Source organism: Astatotilapia calliptera, chromosome 7 (assembly GCF_900246225.1).
Source record: "Astatotilapia calliptera chromosome 7, fAstCal1.2, whole genome shotgun sequence".
Taxonomy (NCBI): Eukaryota; Metazoa; Chordata; class Actinopteri; order Cichliformes; family Cichlidae; genus Astatotilapia; species Astatotilapia calliptera.
The window spans coordinates 42,947,214-42,967,928 of NC_039308.1; the positions used below are offsets into that span (position 1 = coordinate 42,947,214).

Below are 20,715 nucleotides of genomic sequence, written 5' to 3' on the forward strand. Positions count from 1 at the left end.
TTCTGAGGCTCTTCCCGGGTGGGGGCAGATGGAGCTCCTCCTCAAGGTTTCTGCTGGGCTTTGTCTGTTCTTGGAGTACTGTTTGTTCTTTATGAGATAACTCCTCGTTTATCTCAGCCTTGGCTCCAAGCACAGATGGATGACGTATGGAATAAAACAAGTTGGAGGTGAACAGTTTCACCCCTGACTTGTTAAAATTAAATCCATTTGCTTTAAACAGATGCCTGCGTTCCCAAAAAATATTAAAGTTGTTGATAAAATGCACTGAGTGGTCAGCACATGCTGATATAAGCCATTTATTCAGTGTAAACAGCCTGCTGAATCTCTCGTCTCCTCCTCTGACCGGCGGTACAGGTCCACTGATGAATACAGCTGCATTCAGAGAGTTTACAGTGTTTAATAATCCAATAAAGTCCCGTTTCAGAACCTCCGATTGTTGTTTGGACACATCGTTTGACCCTGTATGCAGGACAATGTTTGTCACAGTTGGATATTCATCTGCAATTTGAAGAATTCTCTCCTTCAGGATGTTGACCATATCGTTAGGAAAGCAGAGGACTTTAGTGTTCTTACCGCACATGCTTTGTACATCCTTTACAGCAGAGTCACCCACAATCAGCGTTTCAGGCCTAGCCTTTAGCTTTCCCCGTGGATTTTCAGGCCTTACTTCGCTACTTTTAGATGGATGGTTGTCCGATATAGATCCAGGGTCCTTTGATAGTGGAGCAAATCTGTTCTGCAGTTTCACATTCAGTTGTTTTGAAGGTTTGTTGTTAACCTTCCTATTCACGGTTGTCCAGTCCTGTTTCCTCTCGTATACAGGGGTAGAAGAGCTTCTCTGTCTCGTAGGAAGTGAAGGCCAGTCGGTTTCAGAGATTTCAGCTCGCTGTGCCCTGCCTGTGGTACGTCCTCCCCCTTCCAGGAGACATGATTTATGTCTTGGTTTTGCACCAAGACAGTCCAAGGGGGGATTATCGCTTGAGGATTTATAATAGTGCACAAAGTCTACTTTCTTGGTCATGTTATCTGTGCTCCTTAGCTGTGTGCTAGCTTGCTCATCGCTATTGTTTTGAGTCAAAGGCAAGGTTGTTTCATTTCCACACAGTCCATTTACCTCCACGTTTACTTCTAAGCGATGAATTTTTGTCTCCAGTGCTGCAATCTTCTGCAGGAGGCTGTGGTAGTCATCTGTGGAGAGGGAAGGCATCTTGTTGCTAGTTAGCCTAGCGGTTAGCACCTTTCTAGGCTATCGAGGCTGCTCGGTGCCCAGACGCTGTAATCAGGCTTCAGCTGTGTCTAGGCCACAGACACACAGAGCGCTGAGGATAAGGTAACTATAAAAATGTTGCTGTTTCTGTTAAGAACACTTTAGTCCTAATGATCTATAAGTGTCCAGAAGCTATCGCAGGTAAGCTCATATGGAAAAAGGGAAAAAATCAGCATAAAAATCGGTAAAAATCAATAAAAGAAGCAAAGCATTTAGAGAGCAAAGAGATGAAGCGTCCACACTCAGAAGTGGGAGACATGTCACTGCAGACATGTCAGTGCAATTAACAATAAACTTAGTGTATATGTACTCCTAAATCTGATGAAAGTGATAAAAAAAAATAGACAGCTCGCTCTCTTTATTCTGACATTTAACGAATTCAAAAGATATTTCAATATTTATTTATCCAAAACAAAACAAGTTTACTCTAAATTGATGTTGTACAGTAAAAAAAATGTTCTTGTGTTTTCCATAAAGTGTATGTAAATATCTGGTTTAAACTGTGAATATACTGCTGTGTGTTGAAATTCCTCTTGTTTTGCATAGAAATATACTGAACAACACACAAAACATAATATATAAAAGAACATCTACCAGAGTTTTTTCTTTGAACGAAGCCCCTTATGTCCATTCTTGTATATCAGTGCATTACTGAAACCGATTTATTTAGCCGTGGAGGGTAACAACTGAAAATATGAAATAAACAGACGTAAGCTAAGACTCTCTAAAGAAACAGCATTGTTGTTGTTCGGCTTTTCATTTCGCCATTTGTTGATTCACTCGAAGAGCAAGTAACGTAATATGGGTCAAGTGATCAGTTTGACATCAATCTTTTGTGATACACCGTCATATTTACATTATTTCTACAGTACGAATGATTTGCTTTGGTACCTGGTCGAACTTCTAGTGATGGGTCGTTCGCGAACGAAATGGCTCTTAGGTCCATATGACAGAGAATATGCATGTTCTTTTTGTTTTCATATTTTAATTTACATTTAATTGTGTTGTGGTTTGCAGTGTTTTGTGTTGTTTCCCTTTAAATTTGTAAAAGGAAAAAGCTGAAAATTTAAATAGTTAAAAGTTGAAATGTGAATAGTTGATTTTTGTATTATATGATTTATTTATTACATTTTATGTGGAGTGAATAAATAAAAGTATATTTATGGACAAAGCACATACAAACTTCAAATCACGTACGAACTCTGAAGCACGTACAAACTCCAAAACACGTAAAAACACGTACAAACTCCAAAACGCGTACAAACTCCGAAGCACGTAAAAACTCAAAACACGTACAAAAGACAACAGAAGTGCTCCAGGATGCTGGGCGCAGTGTTGAGCTTTTGTTACCTAGTGGCTACACAAGCCAGCAAGTACCAACAACCTGAAGAGCCGGTTCGGAGCTGAAAGAGCCGGCTCTTTTTAGTGAGCCGAACCGAAAGAGCCGGATCTCTAAAAAGAGCCGGAAATCCCATCACTACGAACTTCAGTTCTCCTCTGTCTACCTGGCTGCGCTTCTCCAACAGCGCACTCGCAGGCAGCCCCGCCCCCTCGCTCAGTCGCTTAGTGCCTGAGCTCGGATCATACCAATATTAGGTGGGATTTGCGCACAGTCGTAAATTCCCACAGCGCACTATGTGCTTTGAATATTGTGTGTAGTTTTTGTTTTATACAGTTGTCAGCCAGGCATCTAACTATGAAAAAATTACACTCCAAAAGACCCCGGGCTTCTGAAAAAATAACCCGGGCTTAAGCCCAGTAAGCCTCCCCCCGCTCCGCCACTGGTCTGCAACTGTGTTGGTTACTGGAGCATCTTGTTAGATACCATATTTCTGAGATTTTTAGGGCCACGTACAATATATTTATTTCTAATAGAGATCATCCAGATCTGTATATCTTTTTTTCTATATTTTCTATTTATATTTTACCACCGGAGTGGGTATGATGACCCGCACCCGAACACTCCGGGTCAGGGATGAGTTCCTGGCCCAAGTGGAGGAGTTCAAGTATCTCGGGGTTCTTGTTCACGAGTGATGGGAGAAGGGAGCTGGAGATTGACAGACGGATTGGTGCTGCGGCCACAGTGATGCGGACGCTGCACCGGTCCGTCGTGGTGAATGAAAAGCGTAAAAGTTGAGTGTAAAAAAAGTTAAGCTCTCAATTTACCGGTCGATCTACATCCCTATCCTCACCTATGGTCACAAGCTGTGGGTAGTGACGGAAAGAACGAGATCGCGGATACAAGCGGCAGGAAATGAGCTTCCTCCGAATGGTGGCTGGTCTCTCCCTTAGAGATAGGGTGAGAAGTTCAGCCATCCGGGAAGGACTCAGAGTAGAGCCGCTGCTCCTCCACATTGAAAGGAGCCAGTTGAGGTGGTTCGGGCATCTGACAAGGATGCCTCCTGGGTGAGGTGTTCCGGGCAGGTCCCACAGGGAGGAGGCCCCAGGGCAGAACCAGGACACACTGGAGAGATTATATCTCTCGGCTGGCCTGGGAACGCCTTGGTGTTCCCTCGGACAAGCTAAAGGAGGTGGCTGGGGAGAGGGAAGTCTGGGCTTCTCTGCTTAGGCTGATGCCCCTGCGACCCGGCCCCGGATTAAGCGGAAGAAGATTGATGGATTTTTTATTTCCTATATTGTTTCTTTTTGCTTTTTTGTGATGAGAGATAAAATAATTTCATTCTCATCACATAAAAAGAAAAGAGAAATCAAATGTATTCAGGAGTTGGAAGAAATCATCAAATCATTAGAAAAAGCGTATGTGTCCTCCCTGGAACAGGAAATGCTGAACAAAATTTATAAAACAAAACTAGAGTTAAATGAGATTATTTTAAAAAAAAAACTAAAGTCTTAGTACAAAGACTGCACTTGCAAAATCTTTAACATGGTAACGAACCCAGTCGATTTCTAGATAAGTTAAAAAAATAAAGAAAAAAGTCGTAACTGGGAACACAGTATATGACCCTGAAAGAATAAACAACACTTTCAGGGACTTCTCTTTCACATACGCCATAGATAAACCACTTCAATTTGATGTCTTATATGAATGTTATTTATTTTAACTATGATAATAATAACAACTGTACTGCATTAAAACATTCACAGCAGGTGGGCTATCCAATCTTTAAATGATGACGTTACTATGTTACTACGTTACTACTCTGCATTTATACCATCATGTGGTGGCCTTGCTGGATCTGCTATCCACCCGCCGTGTGATCCTCCAGGATCCCCCCACCCAAGGGAAATACACCGCTCTCAAGGCACTGCTGCAGTGCTACTCCCACTCCAATGCAGAGCAGGCCGAGAAACTCCTCTTTCTCTTCGGTCTGGGTGATGGTACCGCTCTTGAGCTCATGGAGAGCATGCTGTCCTTGCTAGGAACGGATGACAGCAGAGCTGGCCTCACCAACTCCCTGCTGCTGGCCACAAACGATTACCGCTCACTCGCAGAAGAAGTGGATTGCATTCTCCTGGCTACTAGGAGCTTCAGCATCCTGGCAACAGTTCCTGACTCACTGACGGCATCTCCTGCACCCCCACCGATTCTCCGGGGGGGGGGTGCACCATCTCCTCGATGGTGGCTGGGCCAGAGGTTGGTCTGTGCCTCACCTCTGGTGCCAGTACCCACATCTCAATTTTAAATCGCATGCAGACATTGAGGGTTGTTTGGAGGGGCTCGGGTGGTCTGTGTGTGCCTGTTTGCCTATGTGTCAGGTCTGGTTTTAGGCTCCACCTCTGTCAGAACATCTCAGTTCTGTGGGGGCCTATTTCCACCCACCACACTTTCTGCCAGTGGCTGGTGCCCCCACCTGCCAGTGCATTGGTGGTTCTTTGTGAGCGAGGCTGGGTGCTCGGGTGTGTAGTAGCTCACTCTCAGCAGCTGCTTGGTGGGGCCTCTCTGGCTCTGTTGGGCCTCCGCTGGGGGTTTGGGGCCCTCAGGTCTCTGTTCTTGGGACCCTGTCTGCTCCGGTAGATCCTGCTCACTGCTGAGGCCCCCCTGTGGCTTCTACACCGTGGCCACAGAGGAACCCTCATCCAGGGCTCTCCTCAGCTCTTTTCTAGGCAGGTGTCATGATTGCCCCTATGGTGGTCCTCCTGGGGCTCTCATGCTCTGGGGGGCCTCTGACTGTGCGGAGTCCAGGTCTCCTCCATGACTGAGTCATGTCTTGGGTGGCAGGGCAGTAGCAGTGTACAAAGGTGTACGAACAGGTATTTCAAATGCACACTATCTTGGTTGGCTGGTGCCTTTAAACATGTATCATTAATACTGTGTGCTGCTCAGTAACATTTAATATTTATTATTTACTGCTACTTGATGTTTTTTGCTTGTTCTTTTTTCAGTGGGTGGTGAAGAAGATTTTCAGTGTTTTTTCTCTCTCTCCTATCTCTCTTCTCTATTTTCTCTTAACTTTCCCAACTTCTTTTTTTCCATGCCCCAGTCTTGTCTGTTCTGATTCTAATGACTGAAATAAAAAAAAAATCTAATAAAAATCTAAAAAAAATATGACTATCATGTGGACCAGTATAGCAAAAGCCGTAATGGTCTAGAGCTTTATGTCTTAAAGACATTCCTGCAGTTTAACTGGTGTGTGTTATCTGGCTTCATGGATCGATGAAGTTGGGTGTCATCTGCATAGCAGTGGAAATGTATGCTATGCCTTCTGATAATACTGCCTAAGGGTAGCATCTCATGATCCAGTGTGTTTTGGCATTCTGGTGTATTCACTCTCACTCTAAATCTCACATGCCTGCACTCCTGATCGCCACAACGTACCTCCGCTCTGGACGAGGAAAGAAAAAGGTTGGACATTCTATTCTACTAGTTCCATCACTCAGTCACTGACATGGAGATCCACCCCTCCCTTTAGTCTTGCTTCTTCCTGTAGACCTCCTATACTTACCATAGCAATCTTACTCACCTTCAACCTAAGCTCTGTGAATAACACGTCTTCTCCTGCTGTTCAAGTGCCTCCTGTTCCTGCAAAGTTCTCTCTCCATCATGCTTTTCAATTAATTTTTTTTTCAATTCAATTTTATTTATATAGCACCAAATCACAACAACAGTTGCTTCAAGGTGCTTTATATTGTACAGTAGATCATACAATAATAGATTCCGAGAAAACCCAACAATCATGCTTTGACCTTAGCGATTCCTGTATTAAATAAAGTTTTGTCTAAAATTGAATAGCTGTCAAGGTTACGGGTGCAGGACTCAAATGCAAGACTCACTCTGGTTGAAAGTCAAAAAGGTAGTTTATTTACACAAGTGAAATATATACATATATAGAATGCTGGCGGGAAAATGGGGTCCAGGGCAGCCAGGAAAAGGTCCAGGGTAGGGAAGGTCCAAACTCCTCTTCACACAGCCAGTGAATCACTATTATCCGCAATCCAATCCAGTCCAAGCTCACTCACACTCACGCTCATCCACTCAGTATCCACAAGCAAGGGAAAGAGGCCAGGGTCCAGGGAAGTCATTCCACAAGGAGAGAAGCTGACGTTAACAAGGAGCACTAGGAAAACACGAGGAAATCACTAGGCGAGCTGTGTTACACTGATGGAGGCTTGCACAATGATCCAGCAAAGAGTCAGACTCCGCTGAGGCCTTAAGTACTGCAGGAGTACTCATCGGCGATGGATGGCAGGTGAGTAGAGCTGCACAGGTGAGTACTGAGGCGGGGACCAAAGCCAGAGTCCGCCCTGGCGATGAGGAGCGAAGGAAAAACAACAACAAACAACACTGAAGAAACCTGGGACCATGACAAAAGCTGTATATTGATTCTACTTTTGTGTCCAACATTTGCACACTAACCACTGACCTTGACAGTATAATGTAAACATGGTCCAAGCATAAAACTTTGTGGAACTCCATAATTAACCTTAGTTTGTGCAAATGAAAGAATTGGCCAATAATTACCCGAGACAAATGGATCCAATGATGGCTGTTAAATACAGGGAGTGCAGAATTATTAGGCAAGTTGTATTTTTGAGGAATAATTTTATTACTGAACAACAACCATGTGCTCAATGAACCCAAAAAACTCATTAATATCAAAGCTGAATGTTTTTGGAAGTAGTTTTTAGTTTGTTTTTAGTTTGAGCTATTTTAGGGGGATATCTGTGTGTGCAGGTGACTATTACTGTGCATAATTATTAGGCAACTTAACAAAAAACAAATATATACCCATTTCAATCATTTATTTTTTACCAGTGAAACCAATATAACATCTCCACATTCACAAATATACATTTCTGACATTCAAAAACAAAACAAAAACAAATCAGCGACCAATATAGCCACCTTTCTTTGCAAGGACACTCAAAAGCCTGCCATCCATGGATTCTGTCAGTGTTTTGATCTGTTCACCATGAACATTGCGTGCAGCAGCAACCACAGCCTCCCAGACACTGTTCAGAGAGGTGTACTGTTTTCCCTCCTTGTAAATCTCACATTTGATGATGGACCACAGGTTCTCAATGGGGTTCAGATCAGGTGAACAAGGTGGCCATGTCATTAGTTTTTCTTCTTTTATACCCTTTCTTGCCAGCCACGCTGTGGAGTACTTGGACGCGTGTGATGGAGCATTGTCCTGCATGAAAATCATGTTTTTCTTGAAGGATGCAGACTTCTTCCTGTACCACTGCTTGAAGAAGGTGTCTTCCAGAAACTGGCAGTAGGACTGGGAGTTGAGCTTGACTCCATCCTCAACCCAAAAAGGCCCCACAAGCTCATCTTTGATGATACCAGCTCAAACCAGTACTCCACCTCCACCTTGCTGGCATCTGAGTCGGACTGGAGCTCTCTGCCCTTTACCAGTCCAGCCACGGGCCCATCCATCTGGCCCATCAAGACTCACTCTCATTTCATCAGTCCATAAAACCTTAGAAAAACCAGTCTTGAGAGATTTCTTGGCCCAGTCTTGACGTTTCAGCTTGTGTGTCTTGTTCAGTGGTGGTCGTCTTTCAGCCTTTCTTACCTTGGCCATGTCTCTGAGTATTGCACACCTTGTGCTTTTGGGCACTCCAGTGATGTTGCAGCTCTGAAATATGGCCAAACTGGTGGCAAGTGGCATCTTGGCAGCTGCACGCTTGACTTTTCTCACTTCATGGGCAGTTATTTTGCGCCTTGGTTTTTCCACACGCTTCTTGCGACCCTGTTGACTATTTTGAATGAAACGCTTGATTGTTGGATGATCACGCTTCAGAAGCTTTGCAATTTTGAGACTGCTGCATCCCTCTGCAAGATATCTCACTATTTTTGACTTTTCTGAGCCTGTCAAGTCCTTCTTTTGACCCATTTTGCCAAAGGAAAGGACGTTGCCTAATAATTATGCACACCTGATATAGAGTGTTGATGTCATTAGACCACACCCCTTCTCATTACAGAGATGCACATCACCTAATATGCTTAATTGGTAGTAGGCTTTGGAGCCTATACAGCTTGGAGTAAGACAACATGCATGAAGAGGATGATGTGGACAAAATACTCATTTGCCTAATAATTCTGCACTCCCTGTAATGGTTTAAGTACTGCTAGCCTAGTCCCAGCCAAGTCCTGTGGCATGTAGCCGATTAATAGAGATAGTTTGATCATATATAAAAGTGAAGCATTAATTATGGTAGGATTTCTTTGAGAAGTCTTGAGGTGGGGTGTAAAAGACACTTTGATGGTTTGGAGGAAGTAATTACTGAAATTAACTCAAAAAGATCAATGAGCACACACAGTTGATTTTCATTTATTATGCTTTTTCGTTTAGCAGCAGGACAAAAAATTACTTTGACAAGAAACCCTTCTTCATATAACGTAGTCTTCAGTTCAGCTATTCTCTTTAGAATATAACACACTTTAAAATAAATATCATAAAATACTATTTTATTATTATTATTTTTACAATTCTCCTGAGATTGAAATCAAGTTTAGAAACAAACTAAAGAAAGGAAGGTTTCAACTTGTTCTCAGGACTCAGGACCAGAGATGCAGAGGTAAATAAGAAATGTATTGTATTTACTTATTTATTTTTGTTGTGGGTGGTGGGGGTTCTTTCATAGGACGTTAGAGCTGTGTGTCCTAGCAGATTAGGTTTTGTACACACAAATATTTAAATGCAAATCTTTAAAAAAAAATGTATGGAACCACTGAGAACCCAGATTTCGAAAGTTTTTGTGACTGACAGAGAAAAAAAATGCTGTAATAATGAAGTAAAATGCAACAAGGTACAATGGCTAAATTTAGTAAGTAAGGAAAAAATGAAAGCATCAGACATGATATAGAAACTGTACCCTTGCTTACATTAATTCATGAAACAGAAATTTCATATTTTAGCTACATTATATCCTTTTCTGTGGGTTTTCTTCAAGACATTATCTTGTTGCATTCTGTTTTTTCTTTTCTTTTTTTTTTCTGTTTTTTTTTTTACAAGGATCTCTTATTAGGAATAGGAAACACCAGCCATGCTATCACTCCACTTCATATAATCATATAAATGTTTTAGATATAAAAATCTGGGCTTTTCTGTAGAATATGTTGTTAAAATTGGGGAATAATTTTGATATAAACCGGGTTAGCTTTCAGTTTTCAGCTTTGATTCAGTGGGATCCACATTCAGCTGACATGAACAGCAACAGAATTACAGTCATTTTTAACTACATTTTTTCTTCATCTGTTTTATCAATATTAATAACACTGTAATCACCCATTTATTTGCTTAAATCTGTAGAGTTGGTTAAATAAAGTATTTTATTAATACGGAAAATGTCCGAAATACTTCCTTACTGCACAGGAAAACTGGGTGCACACATCTACAGATGGTATAGTAGGAAGTTATCTTAAAATAACAATTTCACGACTAAAACTCCCAAGAAACTTTTGAGAAGATTCTTTCATTTGTGTCTCTATCAGAGGAATCAGCTGCTCTCTAAGGGAAGGTAGCACTTTGTGAAAGTTTACATACCTTTAAGGGTAGAATTTACAGCTTTAAAGTTGGTTAATTGGTTGATTGCAATGCCCATTTTTAAAAGATGTTCGTTGGTCTGTTTTTTCATTGCAGAATTGGACCCCAGAATGCTCTTTGATAGACCCTCTGTTTTTAAGGCATGTTCAATTGAGGATAAAATACCTCTAGGATAGGTATTTATGAGTGACCCTTATAAGTTGCTGTGGGTGGGTAAACTAAACTCTGGAAATAATTACAAACTATGTCCCTCTATTGTTCTTGCTGTTTTGGCCTCCTAGAGCCTTTCACAAAGAGTGTTCTTAATAATTTATATTGTTTTGGTGCACCTCATCTCACAATGAAAAGAACCTGCAAGTCGATCCTAGAAGTATGTTCCTGGAAACAGGCTGGTTGAAGCATGAATATCCAGCGTGAATTTGAAACAGCAGCTTTTTGGGAGGGCTAACTATCTTGCAAAATCAAACACGGCTTCAGCCAATATTAAATATGCAGAAAATCTTAAGGAAGATTTTGTTCCTTGGAACATTCCCAGAGTTCAGGTACTAAGGCGGTGAGCAAAACGATGTTATTACTGATATAAATACCCACCAAATCTATAAAAATGTAATTAAAGTCACAAATTTAAGCAACTACAAACTCTGAAACCTGCTGGAGTACAGAGAAGAACAGTTTTGGACAATCGCCTTTTGTCATGAAATCAGTGTCACATTTGGATCACATGATTATGAGCGAGAAAACAGCATTCATGGTGACAAATGTCTGATATGCTATGAATAAAGGGAGTGAAAAATAAGCTAATAAGTTAACCTTTACAGATTTGGACACTGAAATAGTCTCTAAATTCTTTCTTTCTTAAACTATGAATTTTGATTGTTACGTTTTATTTTTTGGTGGATGTGTTTTTAATGAAACACTAGTCAAATGTGTTTGGACGAACAATGTGAATTTATGGAAGAAACATGTTTAAATACGATGCCTTACTGTATTATTTTGTTTGCAATTGGTCTGCCCCCCCCCCCCCCCCCCCCCCCCCCAAAAAAAAAACCCCCCAACAAAAACCAACAAAAACAAAAACAAAAGCTGCTGGTTTCATCAAAAGCGGTGCCTGAAACAATTAGGCAACGCAATTTTTTTAGGCAATGCAGGAGTAAAAAGTGCACCTGTTTGAGACTATTTCCTGTGGTGGAAATACACCAAACACATACTTGGTTCCTTGGTATTTATACTTTGAGGGAATTAGCTGATATTAAGAAAAATATAGATGTAACTAGATTTACTTTTTACTATTAAATCTTATTGAACATGAGTCTGCACTGTTTCACTGCTGTCACTTGTCTAGTCTAGTAATCTCACATCCTGAGTTCTGGCTGAAAAATAATACTGATGACTAATGATGGAATAATTATCCATCATTATAACAAAACAAGTGACTAGTAATTCGAGGATATGAAAGTTAAGTTTCCCCTCAGAGTAACCTCAGACCAGCAAGCTAAGAGAGACATGGAGCATGTCAGGACCAGGTATCAAGGGGCCACTATGGGGCTTTAAAGGGGTTAGGAGTCCCCCACACACACTTTCTTTCTTTCTTTCTTCCTTGACGTTCAAGTTCATAGTCATGGTTTGTGTTGGAGTGTTCAAGGAGAGAGTTTTCCTTTTTTGTTTTTCCTGGATCACAAATGAAAACGCAAATAACATTTTTGTGACTGGATGTTTAAAAAATGACTCTGTCAGGTATGCTAAGTGTAAAAGGGGTATTTAGGGAAATTTAATCATGTGTGACAAAATCCTATTTAAATTCAAAGATTTTGTGCAAAAATGTACTTCCTGTCTGTTGTTGTGGTCGTAGACACAACAACAGGTCATAGAAGGGATTGTTTACTGATCAGTAGGTAAGTGGCTCAATCCTTGGCTCCTCCAGTAATTTAATCAAAGTATCCTTGACCAAGAAACTGAACTCCTCATGTTGCTCCTGATGCATCCATTGGAGTGTGACTGTGTGTAAATGTTAAACAAAGTGCTGCATGAATGTGTGTGTAATTTGGTGAATGAGACTTGTAGCAGAAAGCATTTTGAGTGCTCAACCAGCTCAGGCGCACTCTCACTACTGGTAATGCGCTATTTCCTTGAGTTAAGTGAGCAAGACAGAATAAACATTTTCTGCTCTTCCATCACACGGGCACAGATTTTGTACCAGGAAGCTGTCAGGTTAAAGACAATTTAAATAGATCTGCATACACAAATTCAGCTCTTTTACATTTTACACGTACTAACAACATGCATCAGTGTGTTGTTTCACCTGGCATTACTGCCTACTTCTCTTCAGTTAACCAAAGTTCAACCCAGTACATAAGTAAACAACATGATTGGCTATCATGTGTGCCAATCAAAAGAATTCTGTTGTTAAAGATTTAATGGGACACTAACAAATGTTATAATTAAAAGTTGTTGGGTTTTTTCCATGGCTATCCCTCCTCAGACTGCAAAAACAATTATAGATAATATTGATTATTTTGTGAATATGTCACAGTGATGCCATCAGAAGGAGGGATAATCTCATTTTAGACTTTTGCCTTATTATTTATTTATTTAGTCATTGATTTATTTAGCCTCTTTGTTGGGATATTTAACGAAGAATTTGCGAGCAGAAGTGAGTCCAGATTCAGGAATAGTTGGAATGATTTTTGGATGGACAGCATTGTGCGTTGCAACATATCTTCACAAATACACATCAAATTGAAATAAGAAAAACTGAGAGAAATCATCTTGATGTAATCTAAAAATGATTAGAAACTTATGCAGATCCAGGAAATCCTCTGGATAACATAACTCAGTTTAGGCATGTTGTGGGTGGAGGTATGCAGACGCATTGATCTTTTAAGTCACTGGGTTTTGTGAAAAAGTTGTGCTATTTAGCAATTTTACGCAAAATGAAACTGCTCTTAATCACATGACACTAGGCCAACTGTTACAGGGGAATCTGTAGCCATTATATGCCAGGATATGATTGTAATAGAAAAATACTACATAAATTAAATTTGAATGTGATCCAGTTGTTGTTGTTTTTAGCCTTCAGTTAAAGATGGCAAAGTCTTCTTGTTAAATTTGTTAGAACACCTGTAACTTTGAATAAAATCATGTCTGAAATGCCTGGCTTTAGTTTTACAACTTTATCATCTGTTGTTATGATTTCTCTGGTGGGGGGGGGGGAGGGGGATTTTGGAAGACATCTATGATGATTTCTACAAATCATAAGTAACTCCTCCCCATATCACATCATTAAATCATGTAGAATTACAAGAAACAACACACAGGACATGATGTCAGTTAAAAACTTTGATCATAGTCAGAAACACATAAAGAACATAGTCATAGTCACAGTTTTAAGGATTCAGGGAGCTTCATTGCTGCTTGTGAGAGAAATCATATGATTGAGTTATATATTTTTTTAAATAATAATTTAAGGTTACAAAAGAACCCTCAAATTATTTAACTTCTTCAGTAAATGAGCCAATTAGTTAATATTGGTAAGGAAATTATTTAAAGACATTTACTCTTAAGCATCTGTAATTTGAGAACAGAAGGAGCAAAAACCATGATAAAAATGTATTTTAGTTACTTTCCAGTCTCACTTACTGATAAACTGGTGCATTAATTTGGATGAAAAAAGTGCACAAATTCTAAACACATGCATATGGCTGATTTATGAAAAACCTTCCCCTTACCACCTACAGGGCTTCTTAAGTCTAAGGACCAAAGTGTAGCTTATTTTACATGTAGCTTGGCTGAAATGTAATTGTTGACTATGCATTTTGGTGTGCTGGGGCTTCAGAGTCAGTGTTCAGGTTTTTACATCTGTGGGGGAGACTGTGCGCCGGCTGGGTCATGTAGCTTTCTGACGTGTTTCTTCAGGTCAAAGTTCCTGCAGAAGCCCTTGCCACAGGTTGGGCAGGTGAAGGGTTTCTTATCGTTGTGGGTGTGCATGTGGAAGGTGAGGTTGTACACCTGATGAAATGCCTTGCTGCAGATGGAGCACTTGAACTGCTTCTCGCCACTGTGTGTCAGCTTGTGGTTTTTGTAGTTTCCTGTGTTGAGGCAAAAGGGTGAAACTTAACAAGACATCAAGACATGGAATCTCCTTACAATTCCAAAGAATTTCCATAAGTATATTTGCTCAGTGGTATCAGCATCACATAATCTGACTGTGAGGAAGTGAAATGGGACCAAAACAAAAAAAAACAAAACACAAAAAACAAGCAATTATACTTTACAGTACAAAAGTTATTAAATTGGTAATTGATGGTTAAAATGGTTTTACTTTTTAAACTAATTAACATTACATTTAGGTTAAAATGAAATAATAATTAATAATGTTCATATATTGATTCATAATTTGTTTTTAATGATCCTCTACAGAAATTGGATCGATGGTTATGGTAAAAATTGCAACTTATTACATAAACTAATTGCATAAGTAAAAATAAATTATAACATACTGATGTAAATCAGTCACTCGTACACATATTTTAAGAATTTGTGCACTTTGTTCAATTATTAGTAAATATTATTATTGATGTTATTATTAGTATTTCAATTTTTATCACCGGCAGAAGGGAATAACTACTAACATTTTATCAATTATCAGGATACCTTTTATCAGTGATGAATACATTACTGTATGAGTCCATAGCATGTGGGAAAAAAGCCCAGCAAATATTTTTCCTTATAATATTTATTTTTAATTTATTTATTTATGTTGCTTATTTTGTTTTGTTTTGTTGTTCTGAGAATTAGAAATCATGCCACATATATGTGTTTTTCGTTTGTGAAAAATACAGTTTTACTCACATTAACAACTAAAATAAGGATCACATGTTCACATTTGAGAAGCAAAATCCATCCAGTATTTGGCATTATTGCTGAAACCCTACTGAATTCTGTGATATTTAAAATAACCAAAAAAGAAACATATGTTTTCCTCCTGTTAATATGAACCAGAGGAGTGTTTTCAGAGCAATTCATCACCACAATCACCGGCATTACCTTAATATTAAATAAAACCTGAAATAAAATACAAGTATTACCGCATTTCTAACAACATAAAAAAAGGAAAATGTACACTTAAAAAATGACTTTTTGCTCTCAGTGAACACAAAGCAACACTGAAAATAATAAAATACTGAACTGTAAAAAAAAATCAAAGGTTTCTTTATTTAAAGAATTAATCACTGGCTGGTATAAACTAAATGTATACAAATTAAGTAAATTTTATTTGACCATATTCCATTTAACATTTTACACAGTACCTATGTAACAACATTTTATTTAAATGAAAATCTAATTTACATGTACTCAAATTACTTAAAGCATTTAGTCGTAAAAGTTTTCTGTGTGTTTCATGAGGCGATGTATTGGATGTATTAGAGCTGATGTATTAGTAGATGTAAAGCAGTAGCAATACAACAGTTTGAAGGGAATACATCAGTACAGCACAGTAAAACTGTAAGCATGTAGACAAATATAATGTCACAACTAAGAATGTGCGTTTCTATAGAAGATTTTTCACCACTTCATAACAGCTCAGGATGAATCCAGGGAGCGATTCCTCTTCAGATTTAACTGTTTGTTTTAGCCGTCATAGCAGACTAACCTTTTCTAAAATTACAAGTCCGGCTAATTTCAAGAAAGTAAACTTTGGTAATTGTTATGAATACATAAATACAACACAATCATCAACTACCACTCTAATGGGCTTTGGGCGACTGCTATGTGTCTGGCAGAGATGCCCCACATGGTTTGAAGGTTTGAAATAGCACCAAATATTTGGCCTTACAACATGTAACAGCTCTGCTACAGGCAGTTACAATGAAACATTTATGTTTCCATAACATATTTTAACAAAACAAACAAACAAAAAAGAAGAAAACAAAATAGTGCTGCTGGACAAGCATCTGTATTATTTTTGTGTCTGTTAAACTCGCATGTCTTGAATATGCTGAATTATGTTCGATTTACATTAATATATAATAATTATATATAATAAACAGTGTGGAGTCTGTAGCGAACTGTCTTCACGGGAACTTTAAACGGATTTAGCCTCAGACCCGCTGTATTTGTCCATCGCACCCACTTCTGTTACATATCATCACCTTTTGTTTTTGTTGTTTTTTCCCTCTTTATGCCAATGAATTTATCGTGTTTTCGCTCTGTGTTGTTTGACCTGTAAGTTCAGTCCAGCTGTATAGTGAGGATGTGGCTCTTCTCTCGGGATCTTTTGCTTTTTAGGATTTAACACCGCTCTAAAATGTAACGGATTCTTGGAATAAAATTTCTAATCAAGATGTTTTGGTTGATATATTAAATCTAATCCTTGAAAAAGGAGAAAAAACAAATAAGAAAATACTGATCCATTTTCTTTTTTTTTACCGTCTCACCTTTTTGGTGAAATCCCTTCCCACAGAACTCGCACACGAATGGTTTGTATCCTGCATGGATGCGTGTGTGCGTGTTGAGGGTTGAACTCCTGTTAAAGGCTTTTCCGCACTGGTTACACTTGTGAGGCTTTTCCTGTAAAAAAAATTACAGGGGGGAAATAAGTAACTCAGTGGAAAATCTGCCATAAATAAAAAATAGCACCAAAAAATACAAAATAAGCTTGCAGAGATGCACAAGGACCTTATACTTTCACAGATAATGTATATAATGTGTAGAATCAAATTCATTAATATAACAGCGCATAAAGATGAATACTTTTTATGCTTAATTTATATTTTAAGCGAAACAAACATAATTAGCGCGTAATTAATTTCCTCTGTGAAAGTGACACCTCACAGGGGTAAATAAAACAGAAATCGATTTTTGAGTCTAAACCTGCAATCCGAACGCCACGCTGAAGCCACGCCCACCAAACGCATATTAAATCATATCAATCATCATGACTGAAAACAATCGAACTGGTAGTTACTTAAATAAATTAATGATCGTACTTCAGTGTGATTAAATGTCTGCGTACGATTCAGAGGTGAAACATATTAAAGAAAAATAAATCAATAAACAGAATAATAAAGAGTGACCGACTTTATCGCGACCTTTGGTTGACATTTAAACGGTAAATAAAACAGAGAATATAACATTTTAAAACTTACAGAGATCAGCGAAATGATAATCAAACATAACATTTAAAACCATCATTAAAAAACAAAACAAAAAACGTTAAAAAAAAAAAACCCCGAGATGAATGACTGAACTCATCCTACCTGAGTGTGGATGATTTTGTGCCGGCACAACGTGCTGGCCTGTCGGAATCCCTTCCCGCAAACTTTGCACACGAATGGTCGAGCGCCTGTGTGTACGGGCATGTGGCGGGTCAGGTTGTAGTGCGCGTTAAAGACCTGAACAGGAGGGGGGGGAAACCCGAGACAAAACAAATAAATAAACAAAAAGCAACACCTTGTCAACAAGAAAAATATAATCATTATTATTTTAATAATAATAATAAAATAATAAAATGTCAGCCGACTACATTGCTCAGTTAAAGGTTAATTATGTGGAAAAAAAGAAGAAGAATGGGTGCCTGTAATTATTAGATTAAGTCTAATTATGTGTAATCTGTTGGGGGGTAATTTATTGGACTTGGAATACACGGAATGGGTTCATTGTAACACAATAACAAATCTCTAAAGATGCGCAGCATGAGCCAAAATTTAAATTCCTAAACAACCCACCAAGTAGGCATTACGGTAATTTGGTCCTTTTAAAATGAGTTTTAGAGAAATTATAAATGTTAAATTCGATAAATTCCATCTGTTATTTCAAATAACCACAGCAAACCTCCGTTTTTTCCTTTATTTATGTACTCTGCGCTTCCATTCCGGGACTCCGTTTATTAATTTTGCGAACTAAATGCCGGGTCTGCACACTCTAAAAATTCTATTCGACATATGTATGCATTTTTATTTTAATGCATACATATGTCGAATACTTTTTTAGTCAGAGTTATTTTTTTTAAGGTTGTTTAGATCGTATAGAGTGACCGAGTGTATCGGACACTATATTATTTATCTAACCCTAAACACATCCATTAAACAAAACTTAACCTTATGTAAAAGGATCGAGTATTTGTAAGTTAAACACTAATAACTAATCAAATCCAACATTTAACTTACACTAGATTACTTGTTTAAAATATCTTCAAAACCTCCGAATTTTTTCATAAAAAAAAGAGGGTGAGAGATAACTAACATCAATTCTGAAAATAAATCCATTTTCAGTTTCCTTCTGTGGATAAAGAGTAAATAAATTCAATAATCCGCGCTGACGCTCACCTTACCGCAGACCTCACAGGTAAAAACTTTGGGCTTGCTACCGGGACAGGAGCCGCTGAGCCTGGCGCTTGCCGCTGCAGCTGTCGCGGAGCCCTTGAAAATCTTGTCACTCAGGATCTGGTCCCTCTGCTTTATGTAGTGAATCTGGTTCGGAGATAGATCCTTGAAGGCCTGCACGCCGGAACCCGCGTACCGCTCCGCGGCCTGTTGCATGCCGGTCTTGCTCTTCTCTGCCATGAAGGCTTTATGTCGGGCAGTGAACAGGTACGAGGCCATAGGGTGCAGGTTCACCAGGCCAGCCGGCGGTGGACACGCTCCGGAATCCCCGCTGCAATTCAGGTAGCAAACAGTGCCCATCGTGGGAAAAGAGGACTGGTTTACCACCCTGGGTCTGAAGAGTTTGTACTGCCCGGTGGTTTGGCTGACAGCAGTGTCTTCTTGTTGATTTTTATAGTTTAGCCCAAACCCCAAAAATTCTGCGGGAGCCGGGAGAGAAGACGCGTCTAAGTGGCCCGGATCCAGCCCTGTGATACTGAGCCGGTGTCCCGGCTCATAGCCGAGCGGTACCAGCGGGATCATGCAATGCAGCGAGGACGGATATGCTTCGGGTTTCCCCACTGGAGCGGACTGAAACCAGTTGGGGAGCGGTATTGACTTGGGCTCGGGTGTCCTGGCCATAATCCGGTCGATGGAGAAAGCGAGAGGCTTGCTGCTGCCGCCGGAGGTGAGCATTTCTGAGCCCGCAGGTTGGCTCCCTGAAGCCGTGGGGGAGCCAAGGATCCCTGCTGGGCGGCGGAGAGGACCGTCCATCACCTCCGCATCAACCGGGTTGCGACAACAACAACTAAAGCTGCTGGAAAGAAGATGAGATCGGCGCTGCTCCTCACCGGCACGCAGAAAAGGACATCATCCGCCAGGGATCCCCCAACCCCACCCCCACCAAAACACAGACCCTGCTTTCCTGGTTGTTGACAACAATCAGGGCGCCCGAGGCTCGTTCGATATCGATGGGGCAAGAGCCGAGACCTTGCCGATCGTTACCGTCCAAGAAGGAGAGTGGAAAAGTAGATAATTTGCTCAATTCTCCTCTGTCGATTCTCTGCGTTTGTCGCCGCTGGAAGAGGAGGAGGAAAGTGTTCTTTACTTGGCAGGACTCCTGCTCAACTGAAAGGTACTTGGTGAATCCTAGGTCCCCTTGTGGTTTTACGTGACATCTTTTTTTTTAAATCGTGATGAGCCAGACGCGCAGCGGCTGCAGGGTCAGGAACTGTCAGTGTTTTAGATCAGATTTGGACACGTCTTTGGCTCTCAAAACCCAGCCCTTTTACGCACGGTTCAAAGAAGACAGGGACATGTCATATAGTTGAATTCAAAACAGAAAACAGATCGAGATATTGAGCAGAAAATGGATTTGATGTCATTGATGTCAGTCTGGATGGGTTTAGAAATCAACAACTTTAACTCAAAGCGCCCTTTTTTTTCTTTTACGCACCAGATTTTTAAATCTTAAAAAGCGGTTTGGAAAAAAGCGACTACTCGAGACAAAGAGATGGACAGAAATCTGCAGTGAAAATGCTCACTCTCCCCTATCGAGTCTTATCCTTTTTTCCAGTCACACGAATACAAGCAACTCTTTTATCCACAAAGCACAGAGCCGGTGGGCTGAAGCGCAAATTCCACAAGATGAATGAATGAAACCAATGGCGCACGAACCCACAACAATAGCTCCATCCTGTCAGTGATGGAGGCAGAGAGTGAATGGGCAGGTTCGGAGTGGACTGAGCTGAATTTGTCCTTCAAGGGTTTGAACAAAAGATGAAGAGAAATAAAAGTGACCGTCGAGGGCCCAGGGAGCGACAGCAGAAATTAGAGTGAACACAGTCACATCAGAAAAGAAAAGGTTAACAAGGTATTTGTGTTGGTTGACTATTAGTATAGTACACGCATTTCTTTTTCTTCTTCAGTGTCTCTAAGTTGGCTTAATGTAATAATGTTTTGTTTTGAAGTCAAACTGTTTTAAATAATGAGGGAATTAGATGGAAGTTGAATGTTTGTGTGTTCTTGGACGATGGTTTTTAATGAGTCAGGGGTCACGGAGGCTCAACAAATCAAGTATTCGTTTACACGTAATAAAAGTGTGATAAAATAAATTATGCGCCCATTATTAAAG

At 39.9% G+C, this 20,715-nt stretch overlaps 1 protein-coding gene across 1 annotated transcript; it reads right to left on the reverse strand.

The window, feature by feature from the left end:
* Positions 1–13,753: 13,753 nt before the first annotated feature.
* Positions 13,754–20,411, reverse strand: fezf1 (FEZ family zinc finger 1). Its single transcript, XM_026174890.1, has 4 exons — positions 18,546–20,411; positions 17,478–17,612; positions 16,656–16,788; positions 13,754–14,306 (listed from the first exon to the last, which is right to left on the reverse strand). The coding sequence occupies exons 1-4, from the start codon at positions 19,353–19,355 to the stop codon at positions 14,071–14,073; spliced, it is 1,314 nt and encodes a 437-aa protein (XP_026030675.1). The 5' UTR covers positions 19,356–20,411; the 3' UTR covers positions 13,754–14,070.
* Positions 20,412–20,715: the final 304 nt, after the last annotated feature.